Source organism: Sus scrofa, chromosome 14 (assembly GCF_054392235.1).
Source record: "Sus scrofa isolate SSC_HxYL_T2T_F1_AM1 chromosome 14, Sscrofa_HxYL_maternal_Yorkshire_Landrace_v2.0, whole genome shotgun sequence".
NCBI classification, from domain to species: Eukaryota; Metazoa; Chordata; class Mammalia; order Artiodactyla; family Suidae; genus Sus; species Sus scrofa.
Window position 1 is genome coordinate 133,185,186 of NC_139396.1, and position 22,183 is coordinate 133,207,368.

Sequence of the window (22,183 nt, forward strand, 5' to 3'; positions counted from 1 at the left end):
CGCCTGCGGGACTGCCCCCCTTTTCCACAACAACCAACCCTGAGGAGCACCACAGTCAGACACAGTGGGTCTAGGCAAGCCAGACCTCACTGGTTTGTTTCCAAGGGACCAGGACCAGAAGTGAAATGGATATTTTCTGCCCAATACTTCTGCCATTTACAGTCACCTTGGTGTTTCACTCTATTCTCTGTGGCCCCACCACTGTCCCTTGGGGTCCCTGGTCACTCTGTTGTCACCTAGTGGATAAGAAGGGGCCCTAGAGACCCCACTCCAGGACCACCCATTTCACATGCTCTTATTAAACAAAAGAAGGTCCTGATGCTCCCTGTGGCCTCTTCCTCGAGTTCCGAGGCCAAGGCCTGAGGCTTCTAGTGTCCTCGGATTGTCACCACATGCTCTCTAACTCTCTCCAATGCGTCTCTGGAGTGTCCTCCGACCCACACCTCACTTCTCCGAGAAGCGAGCTTCCCCAGAATGACTTAGGTTGCAGGGGAAAGACCTTCTGACTCCAGGATGATTTGAGAGTCCTGAAAACTTTATCAAAATTTAGATTCTAAATAAAAACTCCTTCAGAGACTCTTAGCTGCTGATTTGTTCATTCTATGCATTTTTATTGAGCGCCCACTCTGGGCCAGGCCCTGTGCTAGACAGTGAAGGTACAACAATGACCAGAAAAGACAAAGTCTGCCCTCATGGAACTGAGGAGAAGATGGAACAAAGAAATGCAAATGTGTAATTAATTAAAACTGGTGAAACGTGGCTTAAAGGGATGAACAGGGGACAGTGACAGAGGAAAGTAGGGAGAATCTTCTGCAGGTGGTCAGACTAGGTCTTCAGAGAAGGTGGTGTTTCAGCTAAGACCTAATGACTGAGAAAGGAGGATGGGGTAGAGGGGCTTGAGTAGGAAATGGGGGGTATGGAAGTGAAATGAGGCAGGGTGGGGGGGGGAAGCAGGGGAAATGACTTCTACTGAGGTGGGGGGTGTGTTCCTGATTAAAGACCCCCAAGGTGACCAGTAGGCTAGAACAGAACAAGCAGGGGAGGGGAGGCAACCCCAAGATTAAATTAGAACAAGCAGGGGAGGGGAAGGAACCCCAAGATTAGCTCAGACAGGAAAGCAGGAGTCAGGTCATGGGGGGTTTAGGGATCCTAACAAGGAGTGTAGATTTTATTCAGATTCATTAAGAAGTTGATTTGTGTTTTTAAAATGTGCTTTGACAGCTGAAGGGAGAACAGATTATAAGTGGGGAGACCAGACTGTGATCCAGGGGAGGGTGAGGATGACTGAGACTCGAGTGGAGACAGTAGAAGCAGATGAGTTTATTGTGTCGGCAGTGGAGATAAGAGGCCTTGATGGGCTAATGGACTGGCAGGAGTCAAGGGTGAGTCCCAGGTTTCCAGTTTAAGTAATAGTGTACATGTGAATGACACTTACTGAGAAGGGGGAGCCTGGATTGGAAGCTTTAATTCTACAGTGTGATCAAGGCAGTGATTATTATGGCTCTAAGGAGAAAATGATTCAACCTATTGTCATTTGAATCTTTCCGCCACACTGGTTTGCCAGGCAACAATAATAGCTTGGCAGCTAAACAGATCTTTGGCTCTCCAAAAGTCACTCCAAATGGATGCTAATCAAACAGTTTGATTGATGGCAGTGTTATCTTAAGAGACAGAACTAAATTCCCAAGGTTCTTTTCTGAAAGAACCAGGAAGAAGGATCTCTGAGGAAGTGGACTTTTCATTGGAGTCTCTGAACTGATTCTGTGTTGGGACAGGCTGACAGCCTCTCGTGTCTCCTTTTTGGGAAGAAATGCAGGGTGACATCAGTTGGGAAGCAGAAGGGTGGAGGTGGGGCTATTCCGTGATTGAGTCACTGCCAGGGTCACGTAAGAACCTCTCTTCTGTTGGTCCTGGGAGGGTGGTTCACACAGTCCATTTTGAAAACAAATGATGTGGTCTTAGGTGAATTTTCCCAGGAAGTGGTTCTTGAAAATGGAAAAAGAAAGCTGACTCTGGGAGTTCCCGTGTAGCTTGGCCGGTTAAGAACCTGACCAGTATCTGTGAGGATGTGGGTTCGATCCCTGGCCTTACTCAGTGGGTTCAGAATCAGCATTGCTGTGAGCTGTGGCATAGATCACCGACGCAGCTCCGATCCCATATGGCTATGGCTGGGGTGGAAGCCAACTCGACCCCTAGCCTGGGAACTTAAAAAGAAAAAAGAAAGCTGACTTGGAACATGTAGGAGGCCTTTGACAAAAGGCCTGGAGGACTATTCCGGCTTTGTGCCTTTGGGCCCAAGGACAAGGATAGAGCATATTTTACCAGTTTACTGATGTGATTTAACTATCCATCCATGTGGTTTGTGGGCCTCTGCTGTGCCCGGCCCTGCCAGTGTTGGGCAGGTCTGAGTCGGCTGCACCGAAATGCCTCACTGCTGTGAGGACTGGGTATCTGTGCAGTGACAGGTGGTTTTGAGGGCAAACTTAAGGCCTCAGCCTTTCTGAAAGAATTTGTGCGTGGACTGTGTATAAAATGACTCACCCCAGTAGAAGGTCTGGCGTTCTGGTGTAGCAACCCACACTCACGGCAGGGTCCTCCTCTCCTGCCCTTACCCCGCAACAAGAGGGAGTGGTGGACCCCCTCTGCCCAGCCCTTGCTGATAGAGGTCATGGGGAGCCCGAGGCACCTGGGTTGAGTGGAGCCCTGAGGTCTTCGGCCTTTGCTCTGTAAATGGAGCAGCTGGCTGTTTCCCTGGGCGCTGATGGGAGGAGTGAGGGTCTGGGTCCGCCTGCCTGCATCGCCATCACCTAAAGATCCTGTGGGACCTCAGTAAACAGCACTTCTCTCTCTCCCCTCCTCCTCCCCATCCTTGCCTTTTCTCCCTCCCCTCTTTCTCATCCTCTGCAGTCAACCGATCCCCTTCGCGCTGCAGTGGGTTGAACCGCTCTGAGTCTCCCAACCGCGAGCGCAGTGACTTTGGGGGGAGCAACACCCAGCTGTGCAGCAGCAGCAACAACCTCTACACGCCTGACTACTCCGTCCACATCCTCAGCGATGTGCAGTTCGTGAAGGTAACACTGAGGCAGGGCGGTCCCCTCGCTCCCAGGGGGCAGAGCCTTGTCATTAAGAGGGGAGCTATTTCTTTATTCCCCTCATTGAGCTTGATATTGAACAGAAACATTCTAAGATTTCCTCCTTGCTTGCTTTGAAAGGTTTTATTTGTCTTGTTTGCCGGCATCCCACAAACCATTACACACTTGGCCAGAGATCAGAAGGGGGTACATTTTCCCAAGCCCCACTAAACACCCAGTAGCTATTGTCCCGGTTGCAGGCCACTGCCGGGTGACAAAAGGTGTATTGAAATCACAAAGGTGAGAGAAGGCCCTTTCTTTCTGCTCAAACACTCGATGTGATTATTCGAGGGCAGTGTGTGCTGGCTGGCTTTCTGTGTTCCAGAACTCTGCGGACACCCTGGGCTAAAACACGTTGCAGATAAAAGTAACCATGGAAAGTTACTGGGGAGGGGGACGAAACTGGGGGGGTAGGCTGGGATCATGACCATTGATCGGGTGCTCTGTGCCCCGCACTTTGGTCAGAATTACCCACTTAGTCCTACAACCACCTTAAGAGGTAGGTACTAGGTCATCCCCATTTTATAGATGAAGCCAGAGCCTCAGGCATGTAAGGTCCCATGGCTGAGAAGTGGCAGATGGAGTCTCTCTGTCTCCAGAATCCAAGCCCTCAAGTCCCTGGGCTTTTTGAGAATTTAGGGAAATCAGAGCTGACAGAGCCAAGGAGAAGTGACTTTAGGAAGTAACCCAATAACACACATGACGTGTGTGATTGTGGACATTTAATCAGCCTAACGTGACAGGTTAAACGTCAGAAAAACCCAGCCCAAGATCTTCTGGCCCGGAAGCCTTCTCATTGCAGACCTTCCTCAGAAGTAGAGGAAGAAAAAAATGGGAGAAGAGAGACTCTCCTATACTAACTCTTTGTGGAGCGGTTCAACAAATATTTACTGACTACCTGCTCGTGCTCGGCACCATCTAGGCATTGGGGAGATACCATGGTGAACAAGAAAGCAAGCTCCTGCCTTTCTGGAGCCTCTGCGGTCTTAGGGGGAGAAAGATGATAAACAGTTAACCACATAAATAACCTAGCTAATTACAGGTGGTGATGGAGGCTCTGAAGGAAATAAACAGGATCGTGGGATAAACTGATTGGGCAGAGCTGGCAGGGAGGCTGCTTTAGAAATGGTTATCCCAGCAGGCTGAGAAAAGGATGTTTTCTGTTGAGACTTGGAAGGGGATGGGAGAGAATGTTCAAGATAGAAACCACAAAGGCAGGAAAGAGCTTGCTGGCCTGAGGATACGAGTGCTGGTGTGTTATGTGCAAAGACAGAGCCTGATGTGAGTCGGGAGTGAAGTGTTGCTTGTCATCTCTTGGCCAGAGTATGACGTCTGGATTCTGTTTTTGGTGCATTGGGAATTTCTGTTAATGTTTCTCAGGTCTTTCCACATGTCCTAGTCCATTTAGGCTGCTATAACAATTCAGTTGGGGGAAGAATAGAAACTGGTTAAAGCAGTATTTAGAAACCTCTTTAAGCTTCGGCCTCTAGTCTCTTAAAAACATCAGTTGTAATGAGTCATTCTATAGACGTGAACTTTGTAAGCTCTTGCTTAACCTAAGGGTTGAATTCTCTCTTTTTTCCTTTTTAAGGCCACACCTGCGACGTAAAAGTTCCTGGGCTAGAGATTGAATCAGAGCTGCAGCTGGGGCTTACTCCACAGCACAGCAGCAACAGAGCCCAGATGTGTCTGTGATGTATGATGCAGCTTGTAGCAACGCTGGGTCCTTAACCCACTGAGCAAGGCCGGGGATGGAACCTGCATGCTCACAGATACTTTGTTGGGTTCTTAACCCACTGAGCCACTATGGGAACTCCTAGATTTTCTCTTTTGTTTTTTAATGTAAGTTAAGATGATACAGAGAACTAAAGTTGAAATTTTTCTCCTTTGGATGAATGGACTTTTCAGGGCATATTTAGGCTGCTCTTTTACTCACCTCCCCAAGTGCCCCCACCCCCTTTTTTAATATGAAGAGAGTTTTTGAGGGAGCTCGAGGGTGATTTCACTGGCCAAAGCTCCTATGACTGGCTTCAGGGGTGTTTCCTGTAGTAACAGAACTCTTCACTAAGTCCAGGAAAATTTGACTTCAAGATAAGTTACAAAAATTATGGAGTTCCCATCGTGGCTCAGTGGTTAACGAACCCAACTAGCATCCATGAGGACACGGGTTCGATCCCTGGCCTCAGTCAGTGGGTTAAGGATCCAGCATTGCTGTGAGTTGTGGTGTAGGTCGAAGATGTGGCTCAGATCTGGTATTGCTGTGGCCGTGGCATAGGCTGGCAGCTACAACTCTGATTTAACCCCTAGCCTGGGAACCTCAATATGCCAAGTGTACAACCCTAAAAAGACAAAAAAAAAAAGATAAGTTACAAAATTAGATAGAAAAGTGTAATTAAAGATTATCTGGGGATGGTATTAAAGCCATGATTAATAGTAGTTAATAAATTTTGAAGGTATCAAAGAATCCTTATGAAGTTTTTTGAAATGTGTTCTGGAGTTCCCGTCGTGGCGCAGTGGTTAACGAATCCGACTAGGAACCATGAGGTTGCGGGTTCGGTCCCTGCCCTTGCTCAGTGGGTTGACGATCCGGCGTTGCCGTGAGCTGTAGTGTAGGTTGCAGACGTGGCTCAGATCCCGCGTTGCTGTGGCTCTGGCGTAGGCCAGTGGCTACAGCTCCGATTAGACCCCTAGCCTGGGAACCTCCATATGCCACGGGAGCGGCCCAAGAAATAGCAAAAAAAAAAAAAAAAAAAAAAAAAAAAAAAAAAAAAAAAAAAAGAAATGTGTTCTATAAATACCATTATTAAACTAAAGAATACTTGGCAGATGTCTCATAGCCTGAATTGTGTAATTGTGGCCGAGATGTCCCATCATCGTCTGGTGGCAGAATCTCTAAATTGTAGAATCGTGTTTGGAGGGATGAATAAACCACCTGAAAGTCAAAAATGTCAGCAGAACACCCTAAACTGATTGGAGACATCACTTCAGCCAGTTAACCTTGACTAGATACATTGGCTCCCAAATTAAAAGGTCCCAAAGCATCAAAAGTACCCTTAACTTCTGTTAGTTTCCAGATAAACAGATCTCCATTTCCTTTGTGACCAAGAGGATGTTTCAGTTCTTAACTGGTTGGAGTCTAAGAGAAGACGGCTTGAACTCAAGCTATTGCTAAGAAATGGTTACATCTACAGTATTGAAGAGAGAATGAAAAGAATAGGGGTGGGAAGGCAAGTAAACATGGTGTGTTCAAGGAATGTGAGAGAGGAGCCGAGCTGGACCAGAGATTCTGTGCTGGCGAACAGTGGCAACACCTTGGCCACACAAGACTAGATTGTCAAAACTGGGCAGAACTATTTAGTTGACCTGCTAGACCGGTGCTATCCAGTACAACAGCCGGTAGCCACATGTGGCTGTTGAGCACATGAAATGTGGTTCATCCAGATGGATGTTCAGTTAAATGTAAAATACACATTAGATTCCAGAGACTTGATGTACGATTCCTCATTCATACTTTTATATTTGATATTTTGAAGCAAAGTTATTTTGGGTATGTTGGGTTAAATGAAAGACATGTATTATTAAAATTACTTTCACATTTTTATTTTTACTTTTTTTTAATGTGACAACTAGAGAATTTTAAATTACCTCTGTGACTTACATGTGATATCTCTTGGACAGTAAGTACTGTGCTAGGTAGAAAAGGCTTCACAGGTGAACAAGGAGAGCGAGCTGTCAAAAAGCGATGCTGGAACCTAGAAGTGCAGCTGGGGAGAGGTGTTTCCCTGAATGCATTTTCCTAAGTCATACCTTCTCAATGATTTCTTCTAAGGTGACCCACTGACATGGTATTAATTTGTGTTTGTTTTTTGGGTTTTTTTGTTTTTTGTTTTGTTTGTTTGTTTGTTTTTGTCTTTTTGCCTTTTGTAGGGCCACTGCCACAGCATGTGGAGGTTCCCAGGCTAGGGGTCTAATTGGAGCTACAGCTGCCAGCCTACATCAGAGCCACAGCAACGCGGAATCCAAGCCGTGTCTGCAACCTACACCACAGCTCATAGCAACACTGGATCCTTAACCCACTGAGCAAGGCCAGGAATCAAACCTACAACCTCATGGTTCCTAGTCGGATTCGTTAACCACTGAGCCACAACGGGAACTCCTGTTTGTTTTTTTAAACTTAAAAAGAGGAATGACAGAATGATATGGTAAGGTTGACCCTTTTCTCTGAAATATATACCTATTATAAAGTTGATTTGTGAGAGATGGGTAAGGACATGTTTTAAGCAATCAATCATTCCTCACAGTTGTAGGGTACATTGACTCATGTAGTCTCCTTATTTCTGGGCCTCTTTTACAATCTTAGAGACGTTAATGATTTGGCCAAGGTTACCCAGCTCAGAAGTGGCGCAACTGGGACTTGAACATTTGTCTTGAATAGGCAGTGTGTTCAACACCATATTTTCTAGGTGAAGGGTCATTTGTCTTCTTTAACTAAACTGGAAGCCAAATCTAAACTAATTAGTTTAAAAGAACCCAAACAAAACCAACTAGTATCCATGAGGATGCCGGTTCAATACCGGGCCTCACTTAGTAGGTTAAGGATTGGGCATTGCTGTGAGCTGTGGTGTAGGTCGCAGATGCGGCTCGGATCTGGCATTGCTGTGACTGTGGTGTAGCTGTAGCTCTGATTGGACCCCTAGCCTGGGAACCCTCATATGCCACGGGTGCAGCCCTAAAAAGCAAAAAAATAAATAATAAAAAAAAAGAACCCAAATAGGAGTTCCCTTGTGGCTCAGCAGGTTAAGGATAGGGCATTATCACTGCTCCCTGAGCTGGGGAACTTTTCCGTGCCATTGGTGTAGGCAATAAATAAATAACTAACAGAGTAATGTGAAGTGTCTTGTTGGTCTTAATCAAGTGTGACATAGGAAATTTTCCTGCCCCTTAAGCCAGGAGAACCTGCAAGACTCCAAAGAAAGCTTCAGCTTCAGAAAACTGAGAGCATAGTAGAGAATTGGATTTTTTTTAAATTACTCAATGAATTTTATTACACTTATAGGTGTACAACAATCATCACAACAACATTTTACAGCAAGAAAATTGGATTTTGATGATGACCTTAGTTTAGACCATGTGCCAGCTTCTCGTCAGTCACCTGATGCTGACAGACCCCCAGAACAACACAGCAGTTATTGGGGGGCCTCCCCTAAAGTTTTGTGAAAGGCAACCTAATGTGGTCAGGTGTGTTTGCAGTGTGCAGAGCCGGGCTCAGATGGTCATGTGAGAGGCAGCCTAATGTGGCCAGGTGTGTTTGCAGTGTGCAGAGCCGGGCTCAGATGATTTCCCTTGCAAAGCAAGAGTAAAGGTCCCCCCCCCTTTCTTTTTTGCTTTTTAGGGCTGCACCTGCAACATATGGAAGTTCCCAGGCAAAGGGTTGAATTGGAGCTGTAGCTGCCAGCCTACACCACAGCAATGCCAGATCCAAGCTGCGTCTGTGACCTACACCTCAGCTCACAGCAACACCAGATCCTTAACCCACTGAGCAAAGCCAGGGATGGAACCCATGTTCTCGTGGATACTAGTTGGGTTCGTTACCGCTGAGCCACGACAGGAACTCCCTGGATCTCACTTTCTTATCTGTAGAATGGACCTCACAAGACTGCTCCTGCTTACCCCATGCAGTCATTGTGACCAGCAAAGGAGACAACACATTCCTAAGTGCCCTGTGAACCATAATGCACTGTATGATGGAAGGTTCCATCCTCATATCCAACCCTCTATCTGCAAAAGCAAGCTTTTCTAGGTAATATTAATACTAGCTAGAGCTTTCACCAATGTCTGAAAGTCTACTCATCAGTTCCATCTCTTTAGGATATTTATAGCACTTCCAGTAATATATATATGATTTCCAAAAATGAATAAATAATCCAATGATGTTTTCAATAAAAAATTGAAAAGAAGTTGCAAACCAATTTGACGAAAAAGATATTAGAAATGAATTTGTTACTGCAAGTAAATGGTAAATTTATTTATGAGCTTTCTGGTTATGAAAGCAAAAAGGAGAAACCAAGTAGATAGTTGAGTTCTCATCCAACAGAAGTAAGTATATAAATTCATCTAGAGGAAGGAGCTTCTTTCTGTCACTAACTGAAGGCTTTACCAAATGGATTCCTCAGTGACTAAGGAAGCCATCAGGAAAAAAAAGAAAAGAAAAAAAAACAAAACCTATTGGCTTCATCTGTGGTTTTCCCAGAGGGTATCTCTTCATATGGAAGTTTCTTCTTTCAGCTCTCTGCACCAGCTAGGGGAGCCCCGGTGACTGACTCTTAAGAAGACGGCCTTTGGCAATAGGATAAGGCTATGTTTTAAACCTTCCTGTAACTGAAAATGCCCTCCCTCCTCTCCTGGATTGTGGGAGAAGACTCAGCTCCTCCAGGTATAAGAGTCCAGGGCCAATTAAAGTGAACAGAGCGAACTCTGGTGGCAAACAAAGGGTCCCCTCACTGTCCCTTAACTCCTAGGCTGGTACAGCTTGGGTAAGGCTGCCAGATCATGGATCCCAGGCCACAGAGGTCACGGCTTTCAAAGCACCTTAGGGGGGCTGCTACTGAGCTCAGGAAGGCAGGCTGCATCCAGCGGGGCTCTGCCCAGCTCCTCCTGAGCTTCCGCCCTCTCTGCCCCTTCTTCCAGGTCACACGGCAGCAGTATCAGAACGCACTCACCGCCTGCCACATGGACAGCTCACCCCAGTCCCCGGACATGGAAGCCTTCACTGACGGAGACTCCACCAAGGCCCCCACGACCCGGGGCACACCCCAGACTCCCAAGGAAGACCCTGCCGCCACCCTCCTGAGCAACAGGAACATCCTGCCGTGTAAGTCAGTTGGGCTGATGATGGGCTGGGTGGCTGTGGGGTAGAGCCGGCCGTGCCTTCCTTCCCAGCCCTGCCCAGAGCTGCCATCGTGTCCTCGGGGAGCCCCAGGTCTTCTCCAAAGCGGAGACGTGACACACTCGCTGTCCTCCCCAGGCAGCCGCTCCGATGGGCTGAGAAGCCCCGGTGAGGTCGTGTACCTGAGGATGGAGGAGACGGCCTTCGCCCAGGAGGAGATGACGGACTTGGAGGAGCCGAGCACACAGCAGCTCTCACTGTCTCCTGCAGCTGTTCCCGTGAGAGCAGGTCAGGGAGGGCAGCTGGGCCCGCGGGAGCGAGTGGGTTGTGGCCGTCAGGCACTGGGATGGCCTGGGGTGAGCCAGGTGAGGGAAGTCTGGGACCCCGGCCCCCACGTACAACTGCCCACCTCCTTATGCCAGCAGCGAAGGGAAACTAAGGCTTACTGCTCACCTACCTACCGCTCTTCAGGCCCATCTTAACTCATTCTCCCAGGAAGACAGCGTGTAGGACAGTGTTAGCTAGGTTTCAAACCTGGACTCAGACCCTGGCCTCTCCATTGAGGAGCTACACAGCTTTCAACAAGTTAACCTAAGACTCGATTTCCTTATGCCGATAGATGTAAATCATGAAGCAGCTTTGAGCATAAATGCGATAACCTCTTTAGGAAGGCACCTCACAATGCTTGGTTCCATGCCCCCTAAACAGTTACTATTAGGCCTAGTTTACAGATGAGGAAACGGAGGTCAGCTATCACTCTTAATGGCAGGGCTCTTCCCTTCCTTCAGGCCCCAGAGACTGGCAGTCATCTGTAGACTCTGTCCTAAGGTCTGGGATCACAGCACCTCTCTTGGAGACACTGAATGCTTCTGTCTCAACAGCTATGTTGCTGTGAGCTCCCAGTATCCCACCCATCCTGAGATTATACATCCCTAAGCATTCAGCAGCCCCCTCCACCAACACTCCCAGACCAGTCCTTACCCCACTCGACCTTCCAGATCTGCTCCAGTCCACAGCCTACCATCCCTCAAGTCCAGAGCAATGATCTGACAAGTGCTCGTGGATTTTTTGAAGTCAGTGAGAAGTTGTGGCCAACTCGGAAAATCTGGGACGTGCATCATCACCATTCCAGGACCTGAGTTTAGAACCAATTTTTTTTTCTCCTGCACATGTAGCAAGACGTTATATGAAAGCAATGAGGGTGGAGATGTTGGCAGTCCATCCTCCCCGTATGACACATGGGGGCCCTAGGCCTGGAGGAGAGAAATGGCTTGCCCAGTTTACCTCATTAGAAGTGGACCCAACAGAGTTCCTGTTGTGGCTCAGCAGGTTAAGGACCCGACGTTGTCTCTGTGAGGGTGTGGGTTCAATCTCTGGCCTCGCTCAGTGGGTTAAGGATTAGTTGCTGCAAGCTGTGGCATAGGTCGCAGATGCGGCTCAGATGCAGTGTTGCTGTGGCTGTGGCACAGGCCCCAGCAGCAGCTCCAGTTCAGCTCCTAGCCCAGGAATGTCTATGTGCCACAGTGCGGCTGTTAAAAAAAGAAAAAGAAATGGGCTCAGCCTTGTGGCTTCAGGAGTGGTGCAGTTTCCACCATACCACCTTGCCTCCCCTCTTAGGTTCACGAGCATTGGCGGTGAGGGCCTGGGTCCCTTCCTGGCTCTGAGAGTCAGTGGCTCTCAGAATCCCGACTATGTTCAGTGGGAGAAGAGAGGGGGCATGTGCCTCGTTACTGAGCCCTGAGATTTTCCAGGGCCTGTGCAGGTAGAGGAAGGAGACGCTTGACCCATTCCCAAAGGTGATCTTCTTTTTGTTCCTTTTGTGGCACTAAAATGCCCCTTGCTAACCAATTAGAGCCCTCAGCTTCCTGGATATCCCTCCCCTTATCACAGCCACCCCTGCCTTGGCTCTGGTTTTGAACTTTCACGTGCTGAGGAACATGAACCCAAACTGCCCTCTCCCTGGATCCCTGAGTGTGTAGGTGGAAAGGCTTGCGTTCTTTCTTCTTTCCTTTCTCTCAGGGTCAGATAGTGAATGTTGCCACATCAACCTGGACACGGAGACCAGCCCCTGCAGCAGCGACTTTGAGGAAACCATGGGCAAGAAGTTGCTGAGAACTTTGAGTGAGTTGCTCTTCACCCAGATGCAAGCTGCCCACCAGCGGTTAGCATAAAAAACGTGTTAGGATCTTACTCCTGGAAGAGGAACCATTGACTCCTTTTAGGAACCCTAATGAGGTACCATCGTGGAGATCCATAACAGGGCCTGTGCTGGTACTGCACCCTTGATGGTTTGGGGATCTGTCTCACTCAGCTGGTGGTCATGTAGGACAGGAGTCTGCAACCCATAACCACAGGCCAAATCCTGACCTCCCTCTCCTGCCCATTCCTATAAAAATGAAGACTTTTGGGTTCATAGAACCACTTGTTACGGATGGCCACAACGGCAGAATTTAGCATTCGGCAGCAGGAACCAAGCGGCCCACAAAACCTATAATACTTATGATCTGATCCTTTAAGGAAAGAATTTGTGTTCAGGAGACTCAAGAAAAAGGATAGCAATATCCTTGGTGGAAGGAAGTCCGTGGCAGAGAGAACACAGTGGAAAATACTCCTTCCTCAAAACAGCAGAGCTAGGAAGACAGGGCCCTTTCATTCTTAGAGACAGTTATGTGGTTACCCCCATGTGTCCCACTACAGAACAGAGGTTGCCCCTGATCTAAAGAGTATAGGTCCCTGGAGATGGCTCCCAGCTATATCCACCACCCCTGGCTCAGGGACAAAGGCTGTGAGACCAGTCCCCTCAATGTCTGGCAGTCATTAGAGCTGGGGCTGGGCTGGCATGATTCTGAGGCATTATGTGGGATTCACCCAGTCCCCTCTAGGAAATCTCCACTCCATTGGTGCTAGCCTAGGTGTGCGGCGTTTTGGAGATTCATCTCAGGTGGAGTGCATCCTAATCCTTCAAGATGTAAATATGGGAGTTCCCGTTGTGGCTCAATGGGTTAAGAACCCAACACAGTGTCCGTGAGGCTGTGGGTTCCATCCCTGGCCTCGCTCAGTGGGTTAAGGATCTGGCATTGCTGTGAGCTGCAGTGTAGGTCACAGATGTGGCTTGGATCCAGTGTTGCTGTGGCTGTGGCATAGGCAGGCAGCTGCAGTTCCGATTCCAACCCTAGCCTGGGAACTTCCATATGCTGCGGGTGTGGCCCTGAAAAGAAAAAAAGAAAGAAAAGATGTGAATGTGCTGATATCAGGTTATCAGCCCCAGGAGAGAATGCAGATTACTTCCTGCCAAACTGTCAAGGGCTTTGTCTCCCTTTCTGCTTCTATTTGGAAGAGAGCTTGGACCACCAAGACAGTATCACCGTCCTCCCGGTCTGACAGATTGATCCTTACAAACCGTGTTTTTCAGGTGGTCGAAAAAGGAAGAGGTCACCAGATGGAGAAAGAACTTCTGAGGAGAACTCCAACTTAACGCCTCTCATCACATGACAGGCAGTGTTCGCTGGGTGCGTGAGATTGCAGAGCTTTGGGGAGAACCCGTCCTCCCATCGTGTTCCTCCCCAAGGCCTCACAGGTGACAGAGCGTTCTGCTTTCCTTACCACCTCTTCACCCCTAGCTGTCAGTTTGGCAGATTTTCCCTTGTTGCCTCCAGTATGACTCAGAGCCTTGCTGTAGCCATAACGGAAGGAAGTGCCTCCAGTGGAACATGCTAGAAATGGTCTTGTTCACAGCACAGTCTGGGATTGGAGAAGAAATGACCCAGGCTGACAAGGTCACTCTAGGACCCCTGATGCCCTTTTTAGTTCTTTGGTGTCCCCTGGCGCCATATTTCATGCTTAGCTTAGGTCAAAAGGTGCCACCGGCAGACGGGCACTAGGATCTGGAGCAGCAGATAAGGAGGTTAATTCAGGAGATGCACTAAGAATTCTTCCAGAACATTAGAGCAGTGGGACTCGATCATGTCGGCATGTGAAGTTACAGTACAGAAAACTGTTGGTGACCAGTTTCCTGTTAGTTGAGGGTTTCGGCAGCTTAGGAGCTTTGTCTCAGCTGGAGTGGAAAGAATGCGAGATAGAACCTCAAGTCACTGTATTTCCCAGGGACACATCTGTTTTGGCTCCTGATCTGCAGTCATCAATTCATCAGTAAATCTGCTCTGGAAGAGGAGGATCAGGAAGCAGAGAAACCCATTTGGGAGCCAGAGATGGAACTTCAGGTATTAAGTTTTTAAAAAATTAGGTGGAAACATTTTTAGCCATGACAAACCAAAGAGTGCCCAAGTCGGCCGAGAAGGATGCAAGCTCTCATGGGACTTCAATGTGCGTTACACAGGAACATTGAAGAATCACTCTTCTTTTTTCATCCATTCGCTCACCCCGACTTCTTACTACACTCCAGCAAGTCAGTTGAGTGTAATTTATTCCAAGAACATAGGAGAGCCTCTGGTTTTTCACCTGATGTTGGGGGCAGATGCAATCCCAAGCATAACCACCAGATGGCAGGATGACTGAAAATAGCTAAAACTTGTTCTGATGGGGAACCACACAGCCAGGTTTTTAGGAAAAAAATGTGGAAGTAAGTGAAGGGTGTCTTCCGGACACCTGCTTCCCTTTCTGATGTATGTCCCTCCCCTTGGGTTCCCTGGGTCAGGGATCCAGTGATTCAGTGCTTTCTGCTGAATCTCCAAGCCATTCCCTAACTTTTCTCTGGGGTATACCATTCAGGCTTCGCTTCCTTTCCTCCAAAACCATGACTCCCATATCCCCACCCCCATTCAATCAATAATCACATGGGGAGTAGGGAAGCTGATAATTCCTCTGGGTTATTTGCATCTCAAAAGAAAATGCTTACCCACAGGAACCTTTAACTCAGGGGTTCTTAACTTGGGGTCCATCACTCCAGAGGGTCCATTGTTGGACTTCAGAGGGTCTGTGAAACCCCTGTTAGAATTTAGTGTCTGTGTTCTTATGTGTGTTTCCCAGGGGGCTAAAGCTTTCATGTGATTCTCAGAGGTCTCAGACCCACATGATGTTAAAACCCACTATTTTAACTAGTGGAACTTTCAGCCCAAAGTTTCTGCAATGCAGAGTGAAGTGAATACCAGGTAGTCAAAAGATGGATTTTTAGTTATAAAGTGGTCTTCTCAAGTGTCCATCAAATCGATGGGGAAAGCTGATAGCCACCAAGTGGAAGTTGTCAGAAATTCTTGGCACACCCTAGGGTATTGTACAGCCTATACCCCCACGTAATTCGGTCCCCCTCTTCCACACCAAACCAGAGCAGGTGTTGCAGACAGGAGGGGCACTGCCTATGGAAGTGGACTTTCTAGCTGGAGATGCCTTTTTCAGCAATGTATTACTGACTTCACATCCCTTGCCTGGCTCTGCCTGAGGCTCAGCAGTGCATGACTTCTTGTACATAACTCACGGCTACCAACCACTCCCAACACCTACTCTTACCTGGTAGAAATAGGCAGAGTGTCAGCTCTCAGTGCTAGGTGCCTCAGACCCAAACCAGTGAATGGTGAGGTTCAAGCAAGGGCTGCCATCATGCAGTCTTTTTACCCAGCTGGCCACTGGCCCAAGGGGGCTCACCCGCCTAGTCTTCCTTTCATTACCGCTTAGGCCACTGCTGTTGTATTACATTCCTCCCTTTGCAAAATCCCTAAGGAGCCTGTCACCACTCCCCTCCCTACTGTCCGCCCCAAACCAAGATTTTCTTCAGGTTAAAAAAGAAAAAAAAAGTAAAAGGTTTTTAAAATAAAGCATTTATGAAGGCTGAATATATTGTAAATAGTTTTTAAATACAATAAAAATGCTTTTCCTGGAATGTGGCTGTTTTCTCTGCCCCAGCATCTCATTGTTCCTAGTGGTTTCATTTGAGATGCAGGGTGGGTGGGGCACACATATAATGAGTACCTGAGGCCCACCTGCCTGAAGATGAAGGTAAGTTTACAAGAAAGCCCTGGTGCTCTGCTTTGGGATGACAGTTGGATATGATTTTGGGGAACGAGTGCCAGAAATAGAAAGTAAAACCCAAATGAGAAGCCAGAGTGTGACTTTAGACAAGGAAGGCACACTAAGATGATAATGAGACAGGCTGGCATTTGGTGCCAGGTGCAAGGCACTGGGCTGGGTAACTTCCAAATTCAAAGTCTTCGTGGCGTGACCCAGACCAGCAGCTGAGACAATGTGCTGGTCATACTGGCTGACTTTTGCAAACCCTTTGGAGAGGAGCCAAAGTGGCCTAATTCCAGTGATTTCCAAGCAAAGCCTGGGAAAAGGAACAAAGGAGCAGGCAGGGATTATCAGTTTTATTTTATTTTATTTTATTTTATTTTTTTGTCTTTTGTCTTTTTTGTTGTTGTTGTTGCTATTTCTTGGGCCGCTCCCGCGGCATATGGAGGTTCCCAGGCTAGGGGTTGAATCGGAGCTGTAGCCACTGGCCTACGCCAGAGCCACAGCAAAGCGGGATCCGAGCCGCATCTGCAACCTTCACCACAGCTCACGGCAACGCCGGATTGTTAACCCACTGAGCAAGGGCAGGGATCGAACCCGAAACCTCATGGTTCCTAGTCGGATTCGTTAACCACTGCGCCACGACGGGAACTCCGGATTATCAGTTTTAAACACAGGAACGAGGGGACAGCCAGACAGGTGGTGGTGGGGGGCTGGGCAATTAACATCTTTGTAGAAGATTGGAGTCTGACGCCTACCACTTATTTCTCCAACCAGCACACAGGACAATTATCGAGTGACCTATACCAGAACATCCAGAAGCCTTCAGAGGCTAAGTTCATTAACACTAATGATAAATGATGGCAACCATTTTGCTGAAGGTTTTATGTGCCAGGTCTTGTGCGAAGTATATATTAGCTCGTTTCTTTCTCAAATTCACCCTTGTGGAGTTCCCTTGTGGTGCAGTGGGTTAAGGATCTGGCGTTGTTACAGCAGCAGCTTGGGTTGCTGCTGCTGTGGCACAGAGTTTGATCCCTGGCCCAGGAACTTCCACATGCCCGTGGATGTGTCCCCCCAAAATACAGAAACCAACCACACCCTAAGGAAGTGGTTTTACAGCCTGACCCCGTTCTACAGTCTATGAAATAGATGGTGAACAGTTCAGTGACTAGCTCAAGGATCCACAGCCAGGAAGTGGCGGAGCCCGGAGGGCGTGAGCGCTACCACCACAAAGCCCTTCTGGCGCCTGTGCAGACCAATCCCGCCTCTAAAGAGCGGAGTGGGCGCCTGCCTCTGAGAGGCACTGGGGAAGCCCTGTGGTTTAAAGAAACTGGACTCGCTAAGCCTGACTTTCCCCAGACACCCAGAGACCCCTATTCCTGTGAACACTCGTGGGAAACTAGAACACGCTGTGGGGAATATGTGTAAGACGAGAATGAAGGTCAGATCCCAGTTGAGATTGGGACTTTTTAAAAATGCTAGAAACATCGAGCACTTTGCTGATACACTTTGGCTTAAAGAAGTGTGTGGTTGGGGTTTTTTTTGGGGGGGTGCCCTTTTTTTTTTTTTTTTTTTTTTTAGGGCCACACCTACGGTATATGGAGGTTCCCAGGCTAGGGATCTAATTGGATCTATAGCTGCCAACCTACACCACAGCCACAGCAATGCCAGATCCTTAACCCACTGACTGGGGCCAGGGATCGAACCTACAACTTCATGGTTCCTAGTCAGATTTGTTTCCCCTGGCGTCACGACAGGAACTCCCTAAAGAAGTGTTTTTAACCGTTTTCATTAGCAGCTCCCCTAAAGAGAAAAATTAAATTCAAATTCAACCTCACAAGAGACATTAAACACCCAGGAATAAGATTTTGTCAAATACGATTGTGGTTGGGAGGACCACAAAACCACTTCAGTATCTTGGACTCTTTTGGCCCCCAAGAACCAATGTTTGCCCCCTTACAGGTACTGTCATCCTTGTCAATAATTCATAGTTTAAAGCTGTGCTTGGGAGAACGATAGAAGACTGGACAGAAGGTTGAATCATTCGACTCCTGTTTTGCCTGTCTTCCCTTAGGAACAGCCAGCATCTTTAAGTAGGAAGAACAAATGCTGATAGAAAAAAAAAAAAATAGAATGAAAGTAATGAAGAGATAAGTGCAATGTCAGCTCATCACTTGAAATCCATTCCCATCCGCCAGGGCCAATCACACACCCGCACAATGTTCTCTGAAGGACTGCTGGGGAACGAGCCAGATGGTGAAGGAATCTGTGTGGAAACACTAAAGAATGGTAGAAGAGTTTCACATGGAAAAGCAAAACCAAGGAAGATCTGCTACTCTTAAATATTTGAAAGGTCATCAATTAGAAGGTGTCTGTGGTTTAAAGGAAGGGAGGAGTGGAACTGGGGGAGTAGGACAGATAAGAGATCAAATTCTGGATCAAGGTAAAAGATTTTTTTAATGAAAGTGCTCCATCAGTAGATGGATCGATCCATCAGTAGAGTGGGATGTTTCTCGACAAGCACTGAAGTAGTCCACCCCCCGACTCCCACCCTGGTTAAAAGGGATGGATGAGTCAGGGACAATTCTTTAGAGACTTTTGCACCAGGAGAGAGAGTTAATGACTTCTAAGTCCCCAATCACCCTTCACAACTATAGGATTTTATTTCTTGAGGTTGGGTAAGCACAGGGCTTTCAGGCCTGTGGGGTGTAGCCCAACATGGAGTGTTCCTGATTGGCTGATTTAACAAGATTTATAGGACAGTGTCAAGCACCTATACTCAGGGTCTCCAGTTTCTGAGCCTCAGAGTGGTCCCCAGAATGAGGTGTTGGATGCTGCCGCCCCCCAGCCCAGAAGCCTCCTGCTTTAAGATGGCCCCGTGACTCTGGCAGTCATTTAGCTATTTCAAGCCTCAGCCTCATGTAATCAGCAGGTGTGAAGTCCCTCACCTTGTGGTGGTTATGCGGGTGAACTAAGATAATGCCTATGAGTGCTCAGGAAATTAGATTCCAGATTCCAGTTACTTCCCACTCTCATCTGTTCCCTCCAGAACCCTCCATCATGACATGAGATTCTGAGAATGAAATCTGTCAGAACAAGGTTTCCAGCCACTGTTGGTAGGGTATGAGGATTGGAGAGCTCTTGCCTTGCCCCTGAGGGACACTCTGGGAGATGCTTTTTTTTTTTTTTTTTTTTTGCTTTTTAGGGCCACACCCACAGCATACGGAGGTTCGAATCAGAGCTACATCTGGCAGCCTACTCCACAGCCACAGCAACTCGGGATCCGAGCCTTGTCTGCAACCTACACCACAGCTCATGGCAACACTGGATCCTTAACCCACTGAGCGATGCCAGGGATCGAACCCGCAACCTCATGGTTTCTAGTCGGATTCATTTCCGCTGCGCCACAACAGGAACTCCGAGACTCTTTCTAGTATAATTGGATTATTGGGGAAACATCTGTGGTCCTACTTTTTTTTTCTTTAAATCTTTTTACAGCCGCACTTGTGGCATATGTTAGTTTCCAGGTTAAGGGTTTCCAAGCTGAGCTGCAGCTGCTGGCGTACACCACATCCACAGCAACACCAGATCCTTAACCCACGGAGCGAGGCCAGGGATCAAACCTGCATCCTCTCAGACACTACGTCGGGTTCTTAACATGCTGAGCCACAACAGGAACTCTTGCAGTCCTATCTTTGAAAGGCAAAAGGGCTGTTGTGCCATTTGCCAACTCAGGGACCAGGAGGAGACATATGGTGCCCCACTGCTGGCAGATCCTGAAGAAGGAATTGGTGAGGAGGGTCTGCCCTCTTCCTGGAGGGAAGAGTGGAAGACTGAACAGACAGCTGTTTGGAGGAGGGGAGAGGCAGGTGTAGGAGGAGGGCCTGGATGAACATGGCCACTCTGCACCTTTTGGAGTCACAAAGGAAAGAGTTTCCAGATGAGGCTTCAGAACGACTGCATTTTGACAGAGAAGACCCGGTGGCCTACTCTGCCCTTGCCACTGAACAAGTCACAGGCCACACTCTGAGCCCTGGAGAACGGCTCTGTGCTCACCCTTCCAGCCATTACAAGATTCAGAGAGAATAAGGCCCAGCAACAGGGTAGAATAATAAGTTAAACTTAAGGACTCTGGGGAGTTCCCGCTGTAGCTCGGCGGAAACAAATCTGACTAGGAACCGTGAGGTTGCGGGTTCGATCCCTGGCCTCACTCAGTGGGTTGGGGATCCGGCATTGTCTGAGCTGTGGTGTAGGTCACAAACTTGACTCAGATTTGGCATGGTTGTGGCTGTGGCGAAGGCCAACAGGTAGAGCTCCAATTGGACCCCTAGCCTGGGAACCTCCATATGCCATGGGTACGGCCCTAAAAAGAAAAAACAAAACAAACAAAACAAACAAAACAAAACAAAAAAACACTTAAGGACTCTGGAGCCAGACTTCCTGGGTTCAAATCCCTATCACCTATTAGTTATGTGACTGATATGAGTATTAGACAAGTTGACTTTTTTCCTTTGTAAAGGGTGATGATAACATTAGTGCCTACTGCATTGATTTACTGTTGAGGATTTAAACGAACCAATACTTATAAAGGGCTTCAAATAGTGCCTGGCAATGCTAAATTGTATTCAAGAAACATTAATAAAGTCTTTCCTCATATTTCCTTTAGCTATAGAATCTTAAAAAAATATTACAGGAGTTCCCGTCGTGGCTCACTCAGCAGTTAACGAACCAGACTAGCATCCACAAGGATGCAGGTTCAATTCCTGGTCTCGCTCATTGAGTTAAGGATCCAGTGTTGCTGTGAGCTGTGGTGTAGGTCACAGACGTGGCTCTTGTGTAGGCTGGAAGCTACATCTCCTATTCCACTCCTAGCCTGGCAACTTCCATATGCCGTGGATGCAGCCCTAAAAAGCAAAAAAATTAAAAAGAATTTACTGTTACAGATGGAGTGCCTCACCATCTCACTCCCTTTCTCCTCACTGGCAACCACTTTTCTGAGATTGAATGTGTACCTTTCCTATCTAATTTTTAAATTTTATTACATATGTATGTATGTGTTCATAAGCAATACAGTATGTGGCACATTTTAAAGAATGGTATCATAAATGGCATCTTATTTCACCTTTTTTTTTTTAGGGCCACTCCCTCGGCACATGGAGGTTCCAGGCTAGGGGATGCAATCAGAGCTACAGCTGCCAGTCTACACCACAGCCACAGCAACACCAGATCCAAGCCGCATCTGAGACCTACACCACAGCTCACAGCAATGCTGGATCCTTAACCCTCTGAGTGAGGCCAGGGATCGAACCCACAGCCTCATGGTTCCTAGTTGGATTCATTTCCACCGCACCACAATGGGAACTCCATTATTTCACCTTTCTTCCACTCACATTTATGTATGGGCTTCGTCGCTGACACACACATAGCCCTAGGCCACATCCGGTCTTGTGACTGTACTGGGCGTAGCGTACTGATGTGTCCCCTACTGATGTAACTCTTTGCTGTTACACTGTGCCCTGATGACTCCCATGGTTCCCTCCACGTGCACACGTGTCAGTTTCTCTGAGGCATATATGTGAAATGCATACAGTCCCTTGATTCTAAAGAACACACATCCTCAGCTTTTCAAAATGTTGCCAAATTGCTCTCCAGCACAAAGTTGTGCCGTATTTCCCATTCTGATAAGTGGAAAGTGGTATCTTGGGACTTTCATTACATTTCCATTATTTCTGGTCATGTTCAGAATCTTTTCATTGTGATTTGAGATTTTCCCTCTGAACTACCTGTTCATACCCTGTGTGCATATTTCTATTGGGTTATTTGTATTTTTCTTTTCATATGTAGAATTTTTAAAATGAAAAAAAAAAATCTAGATAGTACTCCTTTATAATAGTAGCTCTTTATAACAGTTCCAATTCGACCCCTAGCCTGGGAACTTCCATATGTCACAGGTGTGGCCCTTTAAAAAAAAAAAAAAAAAAAAAAGAGTAATCCTTTGTCAATTACATGCATGGCAAATATATTCTTCCAGTCTGAAAAACAACAAAAAAAAGAGACTGTAGGATTTCATAACAACTCAAAAGCATCCTAGAAAGGAGCAGATCCTGTTAACATAAGAATTATTTTTCAATGTTTTAAAACTCCCAGTAGTGGCCCTCTGGTTTTAAGTAAGATTCATATTCTACTAAATCATCATTTGGAGAGT

General features: G+C 47.3%; 1 protein-coding gene across 3 annotated transcripts in view; it reads left to right on the forward strand.

Annotated features, from left to right (window-relative positions):
• CNNM1 (cyclin and CBS domain divalent metal cation transport mediator 1) overlaps positions 1–15,850 on the forward strand; it is a 62,275-nt gene extending 46,425 nt beyond the window's left edge. For 2 of the 3 annotated variants that reach the window (XM_021072279.2, XM_005671380.4), the window contains 5 exons: positions 2,908–3,071; positions 9,819–10,002; positions 10,156–10,305; positions 12,037–12,138; positions 13,430–15,850. In XM_021072279.2, the coding sequence (XP_020927938.1) occupies positions 2,908–3,071; positions 9,819–10,002; positions 10,156–10,305; positions 12,037–12,138; positions 13,430–13,509 (680 nt within the window). In that variant the 3' untranslated portion in view covers positions 13,510–15,850. The remainder of the gene's footprint in view (positions 1–2,907; positions 3,072–9,818; positions 10,003–10,155; positions 10,306–12,036; positions 12,139–13,429) is intronic. The other variant, XR_014826731.1, reaches the window with a different exon arrangement.
• The last annotated feature ends 6,333 nt before the right edge of the window (positions 15,851–22,183 follow it).